Here is a 19118-nt window from a genome sequence, read left to right as displayed (position 1 = left end):
TGAGGAGAGGTGAAATGAGTTAAGAAGCTGATTTTAGACTTTGAGGCAAAGCTTTTCTCACAGCAGAAATAATTTAAGTGGTTGAGATTTGTTAGTGCACAAGAATCACAGGAACTACACACATTTTTGTGTGTCTTTGTTTTTCTGCTAACAGCTACAGCGAGGCTATAATACGAGTAGTTTTGGTCTTTTTTTCCAGTCAAAATATTCAACCAGAGTAGCATCAACACGGCAAACTATCTTAACAGCGTTATGTAATAATGGGTTAAACCAAGCTACGTTACTTGATTCAACAGATGCTTTGGCTGCAAATCGCTTCTCAATAATTACTGCTAAATTGCAATTAAAGCTTTCTGCACAACACATCAGATGAGCCAATTCTTTTTCTTCTTCTTCTTATTATTACATCCCTATATTAGTAACTTAGTAAACAGACATTCACAGTTTCCTATGAGATCACGCCTCAAAGAATGAAATTGTTTTCTTTATTCATCAATTATTATAATCATATGTTTTTATATTTTGGCCTCAAAGAGTTGAAGTTGATATTTTGTACTTTATTTATTTTTTAAATATATTATTTTAAATATCTTTTCCAACTTCTTGCTTATCAAAACTTTAGCATTAACCGATTATAAGCTTGTTTTTTTTCCAACAAAGAATTGTTTCAACTGTCTTTGTCTTATTCATTCAGCTTTTACTACAAACTTTCTTCTTTAAGGACAGCTTAAAGAGCTGAGTATCTTTATGTGAACTGAAATCCAAACCAACAGTACAAACCCCGAGCGGCACACTTAACACTGGCAGCTACTGAGCTTTATTATCATTAACTGGAACAGGGTTATGATGAACCTTTTTATCGTAGCTCCTCTTACATTCCTCACATGGTTAGAAAGGATGTTGGCTGCATCAGCTGAGGTTAAACTCAACCTATTACATTATTTCTGCCTTGAGAGCTGCTGTGGGCTTCAGAAACAAATGTTCACAGATACTTCAATATGCAACAAACATTTTCATTTGCATGATCATTCGTTTTCTGGTGTATTATGACTCATTAATTAAATATCCCAAAAATCTTAAGAGAAATATGATTTAAATAGGTTTTAATAACCTCATATACTGCATCTAGTCTAGCTGTAAAGTTAGACTTCAACTTCCATACGTCTTCTTATACATTACAAATCTAATACACTGCTTCTCTCTTCTCTAGACATCGCACCATCAGAGGCTTCGCTCACCGTATCCCACAGTCGGCAGGCCGAGGTGCTTCATGCGGTTCTTGACCAGCTCAGACAGCTCCTGCCGCTCCGAACGTCGGTACAGGTTGAGTCTCTGCTGCGAGATTCTCTCTGCTCTGCTCGACGGTTTGGCGCTCTTCCTGCTCAACCTCCGCGCCCACTGCATGCTCTTCTTCCTCAGCAACGGGTGCTCTGATTGGTCGCTCGTGGTGGAGTTTCTGTGAGAGGCTTTCTCCTTCCAGGTGTCTCTGCGCTCAGTGTGCTCTGCGCCCTGCTCCACATTTATGGACACCTGAGACTGTGAGAGCGGGACACAGTGTTAAAGCTGTGTCATGTTCATGTTATTGACTTGAACTTGTGACACCCAAAAAAAACCCTGTATTTCCACGAGCTTGTACTCTAAAGCTGTAATGATCGGGACATTGCCAGACAAAATGCCATTCAGGTATTTTTTAGTATTGAAACAAAAAACTGAATCATCCAAATGAAAAATAAGCGCATTTGGATCTTACCTGTGCAGAACTGTCCTTACCCTGAAAGAGGAGAAAGACAAACAGACATCCAAACAAAAGGAGATGCAATGAAAGATGGAGGCATTCAAAGCGAACTGTATCAGCCAAACTCAAAAGTCAGCAGATTAAATAGTAAATAGGATTGATTTACTATTTAATCAATCATTACTCAAATGTTAGGAAATTAACAGTAGCTAAAAATTTTACGTTTCTCTATTAGGAATGGTTACTTTATAACACCAATCACTAAAAGACCTGCTGAATCTTATTAAGAAGTATAAAGATATGTAGCTGATGACTCTGACTAATAGAAAGTGAAAGTAAATGGAGAGTTTTTGTCTTAGTATTCAGGAAAACAATGTTAATTTCCTTCAATTGCTTGACATAAAACAAAAAAGCCAATAAATACAAAGAGGAGGAACAATTAAAAATAAAGACGATAAAAAACAAATTAACAAACAATAAAAAAAAATAAATGATGAATATAAGGGCTTAAGCATGACAAGCAGCCAGTTAGAAAAACAGAGAGTTGCATTGAGGAAATTTAGAGATTGGAATATAAGGAAGAAAGTAGAAATAGAGCAAAAAGTAGAATTGAAGAAAGGAGATACATGTAGGAGGAGAGATATGAAAAAAGAAGAAAAGCAAAGAGAGGAAGCATATCCTGAAAATTTAAGGAAGAATGTAGCAATAAAAGAAATACAAAACCAGGAAATGAAAAATAAAAGCAAGCCAAAGCCGAACCACAATCCAAAGCTGGAATCAAACCCAAACCGACCGCTCAGATATAAAGTATTTGATGAAGCTGAACTTGCCTCTGAGGTGGAGAACATGTGCGACTCGGTGCGATAGATACCGATGGGGATCTCAGCGCTGGAGGAGCAAAGCTTCTGGAAGAGTCTGCCGTACGTCCTGATCCACAGGTCCTCCTCTGTGATTTTCATCTGAGGACAGCGAAGGACTGAAGGTAAGACACTATCACACTCGACTGAATTTAAACTTAACAGTCGTTTGATTCACAGTAAAAACATAAATACTTACAGCACCCAGGTACCCAGAACCTGGCGTGGTGTCCAGACCCAGAAGAAGCCTTATGATAGCAATCATGTAGTCTTTAACAAAAGACTGTCGAAAACAAAGAGAAAAGCTGTGATTTAAAATGTTCATCTATCGTCAAAGAAATCCAAGCTGCACAGCAGGTTACAATTCACTTAGCAGACGCTTTTATCCAAAGCGATGAACATCAGAGAGGAAGTATAACACTAATCCATTCATACACCGCCACCAGAGCAGCGGGAGCAATGCAGGATTTGTTTTGCTTACTCTCAGTTAATGGCCTTTAAGCTACGGACCGTGCTCATGTAGAATACGATACTAATAAGCAGCGAGTGTGCTACTAATTAGCATGCTAATAAGCAAGTTGCTAATTGTGAATATTGTAAAAACGAATGAAAATCATCATACAAACATCAATACTTTATAATTTCTTATTCCTCATATTTATTTAGTCTGTGAATATTTCCAGTGATAAAGACTGAGAGTTTTCTTTCTAGCTTTCAATCTATAACTCACTTTCAAGGGAAACATTTATGCAACTACATTTTCTTTAGGGCATCAAACCTGATTCTTGTAAAAAGAAAATAATATTACAAGAAAAGCACTGACTTAACTGACATCTAAATACCCCCAAAATCTTTGTGCCGGTCCTTAATCTGCTTTGAGGAAACAAAGCTGCCCAAACTAAGATTGATGACAATCTGTCAATCAATTTTTACAAACTCCCAATCACTAGAAAAAAAACACTCAGCATTAAGAGCTTGTACACACTGTACCCTTTGCACTTGTTTTTACAGAGACCAAACTTAATAATCAATACAATGTATCTATGACATATATCTTTATGTTTCTTTATATATTTCATGATGATCCCCATGTTCAACCTGAAAGACAGTCTTTTTCAGCCAACCTGGTAAAGCAGTGTATCCAACATGCTGATACTGAACACCCTGCCTGCAGCGAACGGCAGCCGGAACATGAAGGCCAAGTTGGAGCCCTTATCACGCTCTATCTGCAGACAAAAACACAAACGGCAACAGAGCAACCAGTTATTAAAAACTCACTTTTCTCTTTTAGGTTTGCTGAACTTTTGCTTTTTAGATCCATTTCCAAGACAAGTGTGATAACAGGCTGGTTAGTTTTTGCACCTCTGACAACCTACAAGTTGTTTGAGAAACATTTTTTAGTCAACACTCGTCACTTTAAGACAGAAAAAACCCCCAGCAAACATCAACAGCTCACCTTCTCCAGTTTGGAGAGAGCGAGTGAGTAGCAGTCCTTGGCTCTGAACTGCATGAACCTCATATTGGACGGGTGTGTGAGCTCAGTGATGATGCTGAGACTGGGGAACAACCTGAGAGAGGAAAGAGAGAGATGAGACATTTTGTGCTGAGAGGCGAGAAAAAGCGTGGCAGTGATAAAAGCTTTACATTTCTTTTTGTGTACAATAAAATACAAGTTTCACAGATATGGAAGCTGCACTTTGTCTTTAAGATAAACTTATTGGACATGTTTCGATAAAAAACAAGCACGTCTGCTGCTGCTAGCTCTCTGCTCTGTGAGTAACCTGAACATGGTCTGGACGTTGACGATGGTCTTGGCGTCGGCCATGTAGTCCTCCTCAGCGCTCATGGTGCTCTCCTTGTCCACCACCACTAGGTTGTCAGCGTAGATTATTCCACACTGTAGCAGGTTGTCCAAGCTGGTCACAAAACAACAATTGTTACTTCAGGAAAAGTTAGAAAATGCAACAAAATAATAAATTGCAACACGTTAATTCAATTATTCTAAAACTCAGACATCTGCTACGACTTTGAGCAATGTTCAGCATGTCAAGCAGGAGATGACACCAGCTTAGTCTTATTATAACTATATAATATAAGTTATTTAGTGTGGCGTAAACAGTGGAGATTAATTGACCTTTACCACACAAAAAAAAAAACAAGATGAGGTCAACAAAACTTAATTGACAAATGTGACTGTTATGTTTCCATCTGAGCTGTTGAAGGCATGTGAGCGCTAAATGCAATATGTTTCCATATCAGAATCATATCAGAATATGTCACTTTCTTAAACGGCACTTTACTAATGATGTCAAGTTAAAGATTTTTTTATAAAAGTGAACAAAACTACACAATATTTCACATCACATTTAAGGAAAATTATTATAAATGTCTCCCTTATTTCACTACTACTTATTCTGACTCTTAAACATACAATATGTATATTCAGTTCTCAATCAATACTACAATAACAAACTATGACGTTGAGGCTGGCGGGGAATCATGGGAGTTCTCTCCGCTCCTCCCGACTGAATGTTTGAAGAGCTGCAAACGTTACAGGTAGGTCTATGAAGCAGATCTTCCGTCTTTGCTCTCAGACTCTGAGATCACTACTCATTTACTGTTGATGATGAAGTGAAATTAAAAAAATAATTAGCTTTTAAGTTGCGGTGTCTCTAAATCTAAAGTACAACACCAGTACAGTTATCTTTTATGTTGTGTTTCTTGTATAGTTTTCCTTTGATAGATTTTTTTGATAACCAACACACACACTTGAGATTATGTTGACGTCACTTCTTTTAATAATCAATACACATACTTGTCGATTGTTCCAGCCATGAAGTAAACCATTGGAAAGCAGCAAATGGCCTCTAAGAAGTGGTTGTCTGGCCTGCGGGGAAACATGAAACATCATTCATGAGAATCAAGAACTAATTATCTTTGGAAAAACACCACAGATTATGCAGGGATCATATTAAGTTTAATTAGGCAAGTAGAGAGAATACAATATTTTTATTACTCCTGTGTAACTGGAAGGTTTAATATGTTGCTAACTGAAACCTCTGATGGTTTCAGTTAGTTAGAGCTTTCTCGGCTCCCTGACCGTGTGGATTATCGGTTTCAGTAAACGCAGACGTTTGTCCAAAGTTAATGAAACCCAGAGTGAGTCAGAGCAGAAAAAAATGCAGATCACTGCAGCACAAACACACATACAGTATATTTACCCAAAGAAATAAAAAAGGCTCTCTTGTGCAGACATGATGCTAAAGTAATTAATTTCTTTCTTAAGAAGCAGAGACACCCATAGCTGTCATTATTTCTAATCTGAAAAAAAGGTTTGTTTGGTTGATTTAAAATTGCAAACAAATGCAGACTTAGTGATCAGTTTTTATTCCAAGCTCACTTGCGTGCACAATCAAATGCAACATGCAGTCAAACAGAGATGCCTACACATATGCAACAACCGCAGATGCAGACGTTTGTCCAAAGTTAATGAAACCCAGAGTGAGTTAGAGCAGAAAAAGGTCCAGTTCACTGCAGCTCAAACACTCATACAGTATATTTACCCTAACATATAAAAAAGGCTCTCTTGTGCAGATAGAAGTAGCTTTTATAGTTTATATTATATATTTTATTTAAGTATTGCTTTATAGCTTTACCTGCCTTTTGAGACCTGCCTGATGTATCGTTCTTGTTCCTTATATTTCTATGATTGTTGAAGACTTCTCTCTGTTTGGCCTTTTGTAAACATTTGTTTTTAAAGGTGGTATATAAATAACGTTATAACTATCATTATGAGTTTTTTAAGTCATGTGTCAGTTGTTTTACATTTTTTATAGAAGTAACAACAAACACAAACAGCGAGTAGAAAGAATGGCGGGGTGTCTTACGGGTAGTCCAGCAGCAGCACTATGGGGTTGAGCTCCTTCCTGGGCCGATAGTAAGCACGCAGAGGGACAATGAAGTTGTACAGACCGTTTCCTGCAGTCTCTGCTGACACTATAATCAGCTTATTCTTGAAGCCATATGCCTTGGCATCCTCAAAGCTGTTATGAGTGCAGCCCTGGAGATGAATCAACAGGAGAACAGTCAGGTTGAAGTTTTGAGATGCATAAATCATCAGCTCTTTATTTCAAATATTGATAAAACAGCTGGTGATTTTTCAGCTTTGTTAAGTGGAATATTGTGATTGTATTTTTGCCTTTTCGTGCATGTGAAGTCACCTTGTCGAGGCGAAGGCAGCAGAACGGAGCTTTCTGTGGCAAGAGGTGGCACAGAGTTGGAGAGCTGCCGATGTAGGGCGAGTTGGGAGGGTAGCCCTTCACGAAACTGAAAGAAAAGACAGGCAGAAAGCATCGGATGAAAAATAACTTAGTAATTAAATATTGTAAACTGTGACCGACATATTGTGCAGATAACAGCTCTGTATCAAGCATCAGTTAAACACAATCAGAATCAGAATCAGAAATACTTTATTAATCCCAAAGGGAAATTTTGTTGTTACAGTTTCTCTAAACACAATATAGCAGAAATATAGTTATATAAAATACAATGTTAATAAAATAGAATAGGAATGTAAGTAAGATATCAAGAAATAAGTACAAGAAATATTTAAACGAATAAGAGTAAAATGAGAATTCAGCTTAGTACCAAGCGCATCTTAATATCAGTTTGTGCTGTACAAAAGCGCAGAGAGTGAGCACCATACAACTACATTTTCTAAAAGAACTGATCCAAACGAGATGTTTCCAAATCCACAAGAATGGTTTTAATCAGATATATTGTTTTTGCTTTATTCCTAGTGATGTCCAAATGTTTTAGTCGATATTTCTGTATCCCTCATTTAGCACGACTGGCTACCGAAATAACAATCATGTTTTTCTCTTTCTTATTAGATCCTGCAGCGCACAGATATACTGATGTTCCAAGACAGAAGCATTAATTCCTGCTCAAAAACATTCAATTCATCAATTACAATGTAGTTGTAATAACGATAATAAAAATAATCTATTCGTAAAGCACTTTTCAATGCAGGTAACAAAGTGCTTCACAACAGGCTTTTTGTTAAAAGAATGTCTTTAAACGAGGACAGCGACTCTGCAAGTCTGATCTCCTCCGACACTGTTTCAAAGACCTGTCCCCTTTAGTTTTCAGCCTGGACCTTGGACCAGCCTGTAGAGCTCTGCCAGAGGATCTCAGACTGCGTCCTCGTTCATAAGGGGTTGTTGTCTCCCTAGTTTTAATCATGTCTCATTTTGTTTAGAAACAAGTGTTTCAATTTGTTGGTGTCCTCTGGCTGGCTGCAATTACCTTAACCCCTCACGAATAAAACAGAATCTCTTTCTTTGTTAATGGGTGCATTTATAACCTGACACCACATGGTGGCACTGTGGGACCTTAGGCTAATCTGTGATTTCTTCATATAAAGCGGTCACCTCCATCTAACCCAGTGTAACTGTGTCTGACAGCTACCCAGGTATCATGGGGGGCAGCAATAGAGTCTCAGAGGTTAGGAGGAACATGTTGTGTTTGGGTCTAACAGTTGTTGCAGAAAAAGACATGCTGAGTTAGAGGCACAAGCTATATTTCCCAGAGCTTCTCCATTTGATGTAAACATATACAAAGAGGATGAAAAGAAGAAGAAAGCAGCTGAGATAAGCTGATTCCTCTGACTACCTGAGCCGATTTAATGGCGGCTACCTGTCTAGGCCACTGAACTGATGGATTGGCTTTGAGGTGTGAGGAGCGTGTTCAGGACACACAACAGAAGCTTCACTCAGGAGGGAAAGTGCTGACCTTCCTGTTATGACACACACATCCATCACTGCCATTACTGCTCCTTAAAGCACTATGACACACAGATTACACGCCTATTCTAAACCCATCCATCTCTCAACCACTGAGACATGACAAGGAGGAGTATTGGTGGTATCAATCAAGTATATGGTCCAGTTCGCCATGAGAACATTTCACATTTTAACTGCTGCAGGACCGACCTTAATGTACACGATAAAGCCAACAAATCTGTGTGAGTCAATCACTTGTCCAAGCTGCTTTTTTTTTTCTTGCAATTTAACCTTTGTGTCATTACTTACTCTGAGCCTACAGAGCCCTCCTCGTCTGATTGATTGGTCTCGTCTTCTGATTGGTCGCTGAGGAGGTCGCAGGGTAGAATGGCGGAGGAGTCTGCGATCTCCAGGACAGGTGCGATGCTCGGTCTGCGGCTTCCTGCTCCGTTCTCTGTAGGCAAGGTCAGTTTGCTGCTTTCCTCCGGCGGATCTGGGTTCTGGAGATCGATGGCTACAGTTCCTGAAAAATCATATTAGGATACTGTGTAAGATGCAGTTAGAAATAGCATGTGCAGCACTTTTATTATTACGTGTCCACAGGTCTAGAATCACGATACCATATTGAACTCGGGACTATTTTATCTCAGCAAACACTTTTGTCCTGGTGCACTTTTTCAAGTTGAATGTTTATTGATAAGGTCCATGTTTAGCTTGTTCAGCAACCGCCCCCTTTAGCTCAGCTTAGTGTGACCTTGAAAGAGAATGTATTACTTTCTGAATCATCCATCAGTGTAAGTGTACTCTCAAAGCTACCGCAACAAGGCAAGCAAGCTGTACTGACATCGTGTGAGTGTCAACAAAGATGTCCTTAACATACAACATGTTGTCTGTATGTAATGTAATGCATTATATACGCTCACACATATATCCGCATTATCAGAAATATGATATATGTATATTACATGTATCATCTTTTCTGCAAAACATTGAATTTTTAGCTTATAAAAACAATAATCATCCCTACTGAATTAAATCAAGTGTTAGTCAAACATTCATGTACTATCATTGAGAGTATGATACAGGATCAACTGGGAATATTGTACTCCATCAAATAAACTGATGAATTAGTGGAAAAAAAGGGACGCTTCATGCACAAACTTACCATATGACGTGGCCTGATCAACTTTTACAGGTCAAAGAAAAAGCACAACACAATAATGTCAGCCAAGAAAGCAAAATATGCATGTAAGAAAAAAAAAAAAGAGTCATGCATTACAGTCAGCAGAAGCATATAGCATCAGCGAGGCAGCAGCCACCCTCAAGTGTGAGTGCAATGAAAAGTATATAAACTCCAATAAAAGAGAAACCACTTTCTCTTTTTTATGTGGATGTGTGATGTGGAGGCATTGTATAATAGGAAAGTGGTTTATGTAAATTTTTGGAGTCATTGCTACAGCCAAAATGTCTCCATGTCTTCATTTTAAGAAATGTCCTAATGAAGTGTTATGTATTCCATGCTAAGCTAAGGCATCGTCACATCATCTCTTTGTTCTTTGCTGTCACTGGCTCTCACTCTCACCCATGCTGGCGATGATGCTGTGCACTGGCAGCCTAGAGGGGGCGTCGTAGAGGCCTGTGACTGGCAGCCCCTTGTTGTGCTTCTCCTCTTGTTTGAAGATGAAGGCAGAGTTCTCCTCCTTGGTGATGTTGATGTAGTAGCATGTGTCGGCAGCAGCCATGATGTGTCGGGGGCCGGGGTTCAGCATGATGCTCTTGTTGTCTTCTCTCTTTACGCCGATCAAACACACACCATACCTGGGGACAGAAGCAGGTTCCAAAATGGGAATCAGCTCCACTGCTTTTGTTCAGAAGAGATGTTTCCAGATTAAGCAGGGAGGAGATCTACTTACTTCTTATGGGCATGAAAGGAGGCGTACGTGAAGCTCTTTCCATCGTACTCTCCAAAAAACTTGCTGTCACACAAGCGGATGTGGTAGACCTCGTTGCCAGAGCAGCGCCCATACGTTCTCTGCCACTGCTCTGGGGATAACTGTCCCTCCCTGAAACAAAAACATAAAAGGAGTAGTGTTTAGGTTTAAGTAATATCTAGTCTTGTTCTGTGTTTGATTTGACGGCTTTGGGCTACTATAGAAATATAATAACGCCCAGTCTACTGTATGAAACCCCAACCATTGTTATCCTCAGGTCATTTTAAATCACTTCAAAAAGACTTTATTTATAATGCATTCAAATATTTACATTACATTTTTTGTTAAACAATATATTTTGGGGCTTCTATGCCTTTATTTGAGAGGACACTGGATTGAGGAGGAAATTGGGGAGAATCTGAGGAATGACCATAGACTGTAAATAAGAGTGGACAAAATCTGAGTGACGTCACCCAGAGATTACTGCAGGGGGCTCTGGAGGCTCGCGATGGCGGTCGCCATGCTGGAAATCCTGTCTCAGCCTAACTTTCAGACAACCTAATGACAGGCGAAGAGCTGAAGCAGGTTTTAAGCCTCCTGAAAAACCGCTACACCGGGTCCACCCGTCAATCAGGTCAGCCTCCACCTAACTATGACTCCAACAAATGCGTTATAAAAAGTAGTACAGTGTGTGCCCAAGAGGACAATGACTAATCAGACCAATATCCTTTTTAATACCAGGCTGTAAACATGTTGATGTCTGTTGCAATACAGGCATTTTTTAATGGCTATTTTCAACGCGGAGGATGCCGCTTGAGAATGACATGCGGGAATAGAGCCTAAGTCGGACTTGAAATCAAGCCGCCCAGGGAGGCCTATAGTCTCCGCACATGGGGTGCCGCCTGTCTGCTAGGCTGGAAAATATATTGCTTGAATTTGTCTAAATTACTTAAAGGTCTTTTGATATCATATAAGAATGCAGTTTGAATTAAATTTGACATTATTTGCAACTCAGCAGCTCTAATTTCCCCACAGACTAATACATCTGTCAGACATTTCATGACCTTATATAAACTTTCACTCCCCAGCCTCCTGAATTCTGAACTCAAGAATAAAATTAAGCGAAAAGAAGAATAAAAAGAAGAAGAGGGGGAATTCAAAAGGCTATAGGGTCAGTTTATTGAGGCAGTTCCTGTACTCTACTACTTTTAATCAATATGATGATGATTAAATTAACACATGCCATAAAGACATCTATTCCCCTTTCCTGTCACCTTCATGCCCTGAGACAGTCCATATTCAAAATATGGAAATGTAATGGATGTGCTATTTTTCAGATGTGGAAAGTAGTGAAGGTAAATATAGTTCAATCTTACAGCGAATACAAAATCACAGGAGGATTCATAGCCAAACAAGAAGCAGGGTTGTTTACTGACTTTACGGTGATATGTTTGTGCTGTGGGGACGGTACAACAGTCAGCTCTGCAGATTAAAACAAATATAAACTCTGCAGCAGGAGTATATGTCATCTTTTATTATTCATCCATCTACTTGGATTGAGGCTGTCCACATGAATAATCACTAAAACTAGTTTCACATTACCAAAACAGGGAAAGTGAGAAAGGTTTACATTTCACATAAAGAACATAGTTTGCTTTTCTGGAAGCAGAACTGTCACTGACTGATTTAAATCCACATGGGAAATGATCAGTGAAGTCAAAGTTAAAGGAGAAGAGGATATTACGCTCTACTTCTTCTGTTAAGATACAAATCAAGACAAACAGTGTTATCCAGTGTTACTAGCACCACAGTCCTTCAACGTTTTACTTGATAGCCCCGAAAAACATCAAAAGAAATGATCCAACGTTTTTCAAAATGTCCAATTTGGCCTTTTGACACCACTTTCACACCGGTTCAGTACGTTTGAATCTGGAGCCAAAATACTCTTAACAGAGAGAACAGGGAACACAGCATGGCGGTACAACAAACACTTTGTTCCTACTCGGCCTGAATGGTATGAGAAAAATATGTGATGTGTGATAATAACATTCTTCAATATTGGGATGTGCAATAACAGAAATCCAAAAAGCTTTACTTTCTTCACTAAAGTGGCAACAACCAATCTGTGGAGAGCTGATAGCTAGCGCAGACTGAATCAACGTTGTTTGAAAGCATGGCCATCATACTCAGGCCTCTATCCAACAGGTAAGATGTTAACGTGACAGACTAATCATTGCTTCTTTAAATTATATGTTTTGTTTGTCATTATTGTGATAAATTCTAGCTTTTGCAGTGTGTTTATTGAAAATGCTTACATGGTGATAATAATGAAATTGGTCATAATTGCGCAGAACTAGTTCCTACATCTGCTTCATGATTTTTAATATAGTTGTCAATCGGTTTAGTAGTTTAATCGAGATTAATCGCTGAATTTCAATAGTAAATCTTGTATAATTGCAATTTTAATCATATGTTTGAAATTAAATTATTTTGTATTTCAAAACATTTTGTTATGCTTTTATTTTGTAATTTGTACTGTCTTAATCTAAGGGTATCTTACTTCCTTATAAACCTGTGTTTATTTAGAAAGAAAACTAAGGAATTTCTGGCAGCTGAAAGGTTACGACATTTGACTTAACCATCGAAAAAGGAACTTGCTACAGATTGAAAAGTTATTGAAAATGGAATGGAACGGTAACAAAGTCAAAGGTTTATTGTCACAACGTGGATATTACTTTTCACTTCTTAACTGAGCTGACTGGGAGTTTTTTTGAAAGTGAAATGAGCCATTTAAAGGTGCAACAGTGTCATTCTTTTTCATTACTGCAGTGGTTTAACTACGGTGCACTGAGAGGGAAAACAAGCCTCGGATTAATGAGATAAAAACAATGTGCTAATTTTCTGACTTTAATCACATAACAATTAACACGTTTACGCTGAGAGCCCAACTTTTTTTAAATACAAAATTGAACACCTTTAAGAATATATTATATCACAATTATTGAACAACAAAATTCAAATGTATTGGTTTTTGTTAGCTTTTGGGGCAGTGGTTCTTTTAAGACATTACAGATTTCCACTGCCCCCCTACATTTTATTTTATATTTCCTATAAGGGATGTTTTTTTGTATTTATGTGTGAAAAACAAACACGTAAAAACTAAGCCTGCCACCCAGCGTTTGATGTTCTTCTTTGAACAGAAAAACTCTTTCCCCCTGTTTCACTACCTTTATATCTAATTCACAGTTATTAAAGTGCTATTGATTTATTCTTCCCAGCAAGAAAGTGAAGAACATAAGAACATTACCCAAGTTTTAAAACTCTTCCATGATACCATGCTCATATTTCAACCTGTCGTTGAGAAACACTTTATTTGATTTAATTACATGCTTAAACATGTTAATACATCAAGTGCAAGAAAGGTCTGAAACCATACCAATAACCCATACAACTCTAAAGGACACACTGACTCTGGATCTTACTGTCAATCCATATATGCTTGAATGAATCCCAGTCATGGTAAAATATAAAATATAAGGGTGTACTCACTGTCCTCTGGAGGTGTGGACCAGGAGTGTGACTAAGGTAGACGTGGCCGGACACACACAGTTCAGCGCCAACATGGCATACTTGAACTCCTCTTCACATACGACATGATCTAATTGGAATGATAAATTGCATATATATAGTGAGTGTTAACACAAAGACAGTATAACTGCATTTCTCTATGTAGGTGTTCTTCTTGCACTTACCTGCAAATTTAACATGGAATTTATTTTCTGGTTTGAGAATTTGGACATAGAGAGGGCAGTTTGGAGCAAAGTCTTTCGCTGCCCAAGCCCTCAAAATAGTCTGGTGATCCTGTGGAAGAAGAGATTAATTTATTTTACTCAAGCACGGACTTCTTTGTAAATGCAATCAAAATGTTATGGACCATGAAGTTTGCCTCAGCCGCTCAATGGGCTTTCAATACTCAATAGCAATTTCAAGAGAGTCATGACCTAATGCAGATACCCCGGACTCTCTAATTTATTAAGGACGTAGAGTGTGAAGAGAAATTATTATCACTGAAAGAGAGTTTATTTTCACAGCTGCTTCGACAAATTTCTGTCGATGTGACTTACAGCAGCAGTGCGGTCGACCTCGTTCCTGCTGCTGAGGATGAAGCAGGCTTCAGCGTCGTCCATCCTTTGGATTGATGGAGAAATAGAATTAGAAAGAAATGAGAAAGAAACACAGACAGGATAAGAGGTTGATGACTGTGAAAAATAAATTAAATCAAACATAAAATTAACGAGGGGATGAGCGTTTATTTCCGGAGACAATGGCTGACAAAGTTTAAAAAGCATGCTAGCATGAACAAAACATCTGCTGTACATTAAAGTGCGGTTCTGGCAACACTTGAGGCGCAGAGCTCTTTCATTCATGTCAGGAAACTCACGTGCTCTGAAGAGAGCTAAAACATGAAATGGTTATTAAAAAACTATTTTAGCACAGCACGGCTGAAGCATGTAAGAGGCTTTTACCTGAATTAATGAATTATTTTACACGTCAGTGCATGAAATTGTCATATTACCTGCACAACTTCACATAAACATGAAGAGGGGCTCTTTAATAAAAGGATTGCTCCCTGACTGATTTATGACTTTGATTTCACATCGTCATGTGCTGCAGAGATGTACTTACAAATACCCGTTTTATTGGTTTCACATCACAAGTTGACCAGAATGCAAAGCTGCAATATTTAGAAAAATGTTGGAGGACGAGCAAATTCAAATGTGATCAATCACATTTTCTATTACTGCCCATGTATGATACGAGCACATGATCAGTGTGCTGTAGAGTGACATCACATTACACTAATGTGCAAGCAGAGGGCAGCCAAGTAGACTCATAAGTATCTCATACTCTGTCTGCACTCCAAGGACTCAAGAATCTGCTAGTTGAGAACTTCAACTGTTCATTCCAAATTGAAGTAATGTCAGTTTTCATTTGGAACTTTTAATGGGATTCAGAAGTGTCGAAGCAGACTACATCTACCAGCTGTCTAGACAGGCGGCTATCATTTCATATAAATACATCTTTCAGTCACATCCTCACTGATACAACTAGCATAGAAGCTTAAATGCAATGTGAAAGCACCAACGTGCATACATTTTTCATTTTCTCTAGGCATTTGTGTTGGTTTAAATACAGCATGTTTCACTCACTTGGCCCTCATCAGGTCCTGGTCTTTGAGGGCAGATCCTTGAAGGTAGATGACCCTCTGGGACCAAAGAGGGATTTGGAGGATTCTGCGAACCTGAATGTCTATCTCTGTTGGACACAGGATCACCACATAGTAGTCCTGCAATATAAGTGATAAAAAATGATTTGTATTTCAATCATAGTAGCACATTTGAAGCTATAATGTCACTAACAATTAACAACTCTTCTGGAAAAAAAATACTTCTTGTATTTTTCATGAATATCGTTTTTAAACTGCAATACTAAACAAACGACTTCCTGAAAAACTGAAACATACATTTAGATTTGAGCTGTCTGAAATTAATGCAATGTTTTTTTTTAACTGCAATCAATCACATGTATTTAGTCCCTTTAGGCGCACCGTGGATAAGCCTCTGCAGTGTCTCCCTGTAGTCACAGTGATGGAAAAGAACGACATCACTGCAAGTTCCTTTATTTGGTAGCCTTCAATCTACAAGAAGGTTCATACGTATGTATTTCTAAATAAAAGCAGGGTTGAATTCAAACTGCAAGTAATTGCTCTCATCTTAAAACGTAAACAATTTCAAAATAAAAGCCTTACAACTTTATTTTGAAATGTGAAAAATGCGATTAATCATGGTCCAGAAATTTGGGGATTAATCACAATTTTTTAAATGCAATCGTTTGACAGCCCTAAAACAAAACAAAAAAAGTATAAATAAGGAAATAGTATTCAGCCACTGTCATGCAGTTGATTGATACCTGTAGTCTGGGATGAGCGTAGAACTCGTTTAGGAAATCCATCAGCAGATCAATCTTGAGCGAGCTGACACACAAAACCACATGCTTCTCTGTCTGTGCCCGGTGGCGACTGTAGTTTCCTCCTAACTTTTGGCTCTCCATCCAAAGGTACGCAAGTTCTTCAAACTGACAGCAATGACAAACAACATCGTTGTGGTGTCAAGACAGCAAGAACGAAAAACCAAGACTGATTTGTTGTTTGGACACAGATGGTGAAAATCACTGGAGTGAAAACTGCTGATGCTCTAGTTTGCCTGCAGCAGGAGTTGATTTCTATTTCTCACCCAATTTGCTCTGCAGGGACAGTAAACACTATTTCAAGTGATGAACCTGTTTGTGGTCTTTTAAAATAAATTACACAGTAAATAGGTTCATTTATCACGCAGATCGTCTGAGCCAGAAAGACTCGGCCTGAATAGTGAGTGAGATTTTAAGACTTTTTCGACAGCCAAATATGTCAGACACGTAAGCACCGAATCAGATCTTTAATTGCTGTCAGTCTAAGATAGCTGCAAGAAAATGTCATATCATAGCTGATGAACGTCAGATAGATTTTCAACATCAACAAAATTCTGATTATAACACAGGACACATTTTGGAAACAATCTCTCCTGTTTGATGGGGGGGGAAAAAAGGAGTTAACCAGAATCACTACCTGCAGTGGGAGCACAACCAGAGCAACACAGATGAGAATGACCACCAGCAGCTGGGAAGGCCAAATTTGCGGCGTTACATCCCCGTAGCCCACAGTGGAGAAGGTGACGATGCAGAAATAAAACGAGTCAAACAGAGTCAGGTGCTTCCCGGCTCTCTCTAGATGCTGGATCCCACAGGCTCTGCAGAAAATGAAGCAATTATTAAGCGTCTTGAAGGTGCAAAGACATACCCCCTACAGGTCAGGCTAATTCAAATTAAACATGTAAAGTTATACTTCATTGTGTAATCTGTCTGAGTGTTATGGTTGAGCCTGGGGGGCTGGATATCAAGTCCAATTTGCCTGTGATCAAAGGGTACGAGAGTCAATACAGCTTAAGGTCCTGCTCTGTATGTCATTTGAAGTGACACTATTGATTGCTCAGTTGGTTTCACCTCACCACTTGGGCTAATTCATTCTCATTGATAAGGCGGAGATTTAATGAAACCCAGAGGCACAGGGGAATGAGGTTGTCTATCTGGACAGATTGGAGTGAAGGATGTTTGGTGCTGGCCAAGGCACACAGAGGCTGACAAAGATCTAAAACCATAGAAGTGTCAGCTTTGATTGAAGTATATTTAAGAGGTATCAAGCATGGAGAAGGTAAATCATCTGCAAGGTTTTCCCCTCCATTTAACAATTTAAACTGTTGTATTTTATTTGCATTAAACCTCCCTTTTGTAGCCTATTTTAGCACATGGCCTGATATCCAACAGTTCAATAGCAAAATGTACATATGTTCCTGCTGGCCATTTTTATTTTAGCCAAAAGGTATAAACTCCACGAAGCAAGTGCCAGGATCTCGAGAGTATTATATGCACATTTCCAAATACTTTCATATTTACCTTTTTTTTCTTTTTAGCAACTTAAGCTAAGTGGCTAAATAATATTAGCTAACCCATACACTTTACATTTTGTTATTTTTTCATAGTCTTTTACTTTTTTCTTCTTTAGTCAGATTTCAGTCTTTCAGAGAAACTGTGCACCTTTGGCAACCCTACTGTGCCGATATCAGATCACTGTGTCTGCTTCCAATAAATGTTGAATAACTTCTCTTCCACTTCAAAACATACATAGCTTCTTCCAACTATTCTGCCTCGTCCAGATCACATTGCCAACAGCGAGAGAGACACTGTATTACTAAGTGAACACTTTTGCATCTAAGGTCAGTACAAGCTTCTGATCCTCCATGGTCAGAGTTTCATTTCTGTGACTCACAGCAAGAAAAAGAAGTTCACTGACTCACCCCGTGAAAACCAGACACAGTAAGGTGCAAATGAGGATGAACACCTGGTTGAACATGGCAGAGTGGGTCCTCTGGATGGCTCGATGGAAATCATTCTGGAGGTAGGAAAAGAGATTTTAAGATCACAGTTGACTGATTGGCCTCTTTTAGGCGTATACTGTTTTTTTTTTCTCTGTATTCAAACGAGTGATCATGAATTGAAACAGGATTTTCAATTTGTACATATCATTTGTAAGTTCTCAGTAAAAATAGTGAGGACAAAGACATACAATAGGAATGCAAGAAAAGGCAGTAACAGTCCTTTTCTATAGATTTTCTTAAAACTATATAAAACATTTTCTCAGTATGAATGAGGAAAGTTTAGTACAGTCCTACACTGCTTTACTGCTGCGAATCGGCGGCACTCACGACTCATTTTTCACTTGCACCTTGTTAACATGTTCTCTCCTGTCACCGCCTCCCTCTGCTGCCTCTCCAAACTGTCACTGCTTTCTCTCCATGTGCTGGCCTGTTTGCTCTCAGATTCTACCATCTGCCCATCTACCGCCTTGGCATGAAGCTCTAACTCTGTCATGGTCTCTTCTAAATCACAGTGAGAGAACACACGTTACACTACCAGCTGGATATCATCTCATGTATTTTGTGAACCAGTCACTCTGCAGCCACAGTTAATCCTGGACAACACTCATACTACAACACCAGAACATCGAGCAGCAGGCCTTTTTATCCCTGCTTAGTTTCAATGTCGTTTTGTAGCACTTTGTCCTATTTTGTCTTGCCAGCATTTGCTACCTTTTTTTCTTTTGCCCTGGCTTGTCTCTGGGTTTTGCTTTTCTTTCAAAAATACTGTGTTTTCGGTTGCA

The 19118-nt window shown here is 38.7% G+C and overlaps 1 protein-coding gene across 17 annotated transcripts in view; it reads right to left on the bottom strand.

Moving 5' to 3' along the window:
- Positions 1 to 19118, bottom strand: part of kcnt1b (potassium sodium-activated channel subfamily T member 1b) — a 68879-nt gene that overhangs the window by 8034 nt on the left and 41727 nt on the right. For 9 of the 17 annotated variants that reach the window (XR_010664765.1, XR_010664766.1, XM_065948276.1 and 6 more), the window contains 21 exons: positions 18256 to 18350; positions 16971 to 17151; positions 16277 to 16441; positions 15517 to 15653; positions 14431 to 14494; positions 14059 to 14167; positions 13856 to 13964; positions 10289 to 10438; positions 9958 to 10193; positions 9541 to 9561; positions 8685 to 8898; positions 6813 to 6918; positions 6480 to 6652; positions 5408 to 5479; positions 4374 to 4508; positions 4049 to 4160; positions 3717 to 3818; positions 2792 to 2875; positions 2566 to 2694; positions 1751 to 1771; positions 1239 to 1536 (listed from right to left, as the gene is read on the bottom strand). Coding sequence is in view for 15 of the 17 variants with exons in the window: in XM_065948276.1 (XP_065804348.1) it covers positions 1239 to 1536; positions 1751 to 1771; positions 2566 to 2694; positions 2792 to 2875; positions 3717 to 3818; positions 4049 to 4160; positions 4374 to 4508; positions 5408 to 5479; positions 6480 to 6652; positions 6813 to 6918; positions 8685 to 8898; positions 9541 to 9561; positions 9958 to 10193; positions 10289 to 10438; positions 13856 to 13964; positions 14059 to 14167; positions 14431 to 14494; positions 15517 to 15653; positions 16277 to 16441; positions 16971 to 17151; positions 18256 to 18350 (2713 nt within the window). In the remaining 2 variants the exon portion in view is untranslated. The remainder of the gene's footprint in view (positions 1 to 1238; positions 1537 to 1750; positions 1772 to 2565; positions 2695 to 2791; positions 2876 to 3716; positions 3819 to 4048; positions 4161 to 4373; positions 4509 to 5407; positions 5480 to 6479; positions 6653 to 6812; positions 6919 to 8684; positions 8899 to 9540; positions 9562 to 9957; positions 10194 to 10288; positions 10439 to 13855; positions 13965 to 14058; positions 14168 to 14430; positions 14495 to 15516; positions 15654 to 16276; positions 16442 to 16970; positions 17152 to 18255; positions 18351 to 19118) is intronic. The other 8 variants (XM_065948304.1, XM_065948315.1, XM_029279348.2 and 5 more) reach the window with 3 other exon arrangements.

This window comes from Labrus bergylta, chromosome 2 (assembly GCF_963930695.1).
Source record: "Labrus bergylta chromosome 2, fLabBer1.1, whole genome shotgun sequence".
Lineage (NCBI taxonomy): Eukaryota > Metazoa > Chordata > Actinopteri > Labriformes > Labridae > Labrus > Labrus bergylta.
This window is presented reverse-complemented; position numbering and strand designations above follow the sequence as displayed.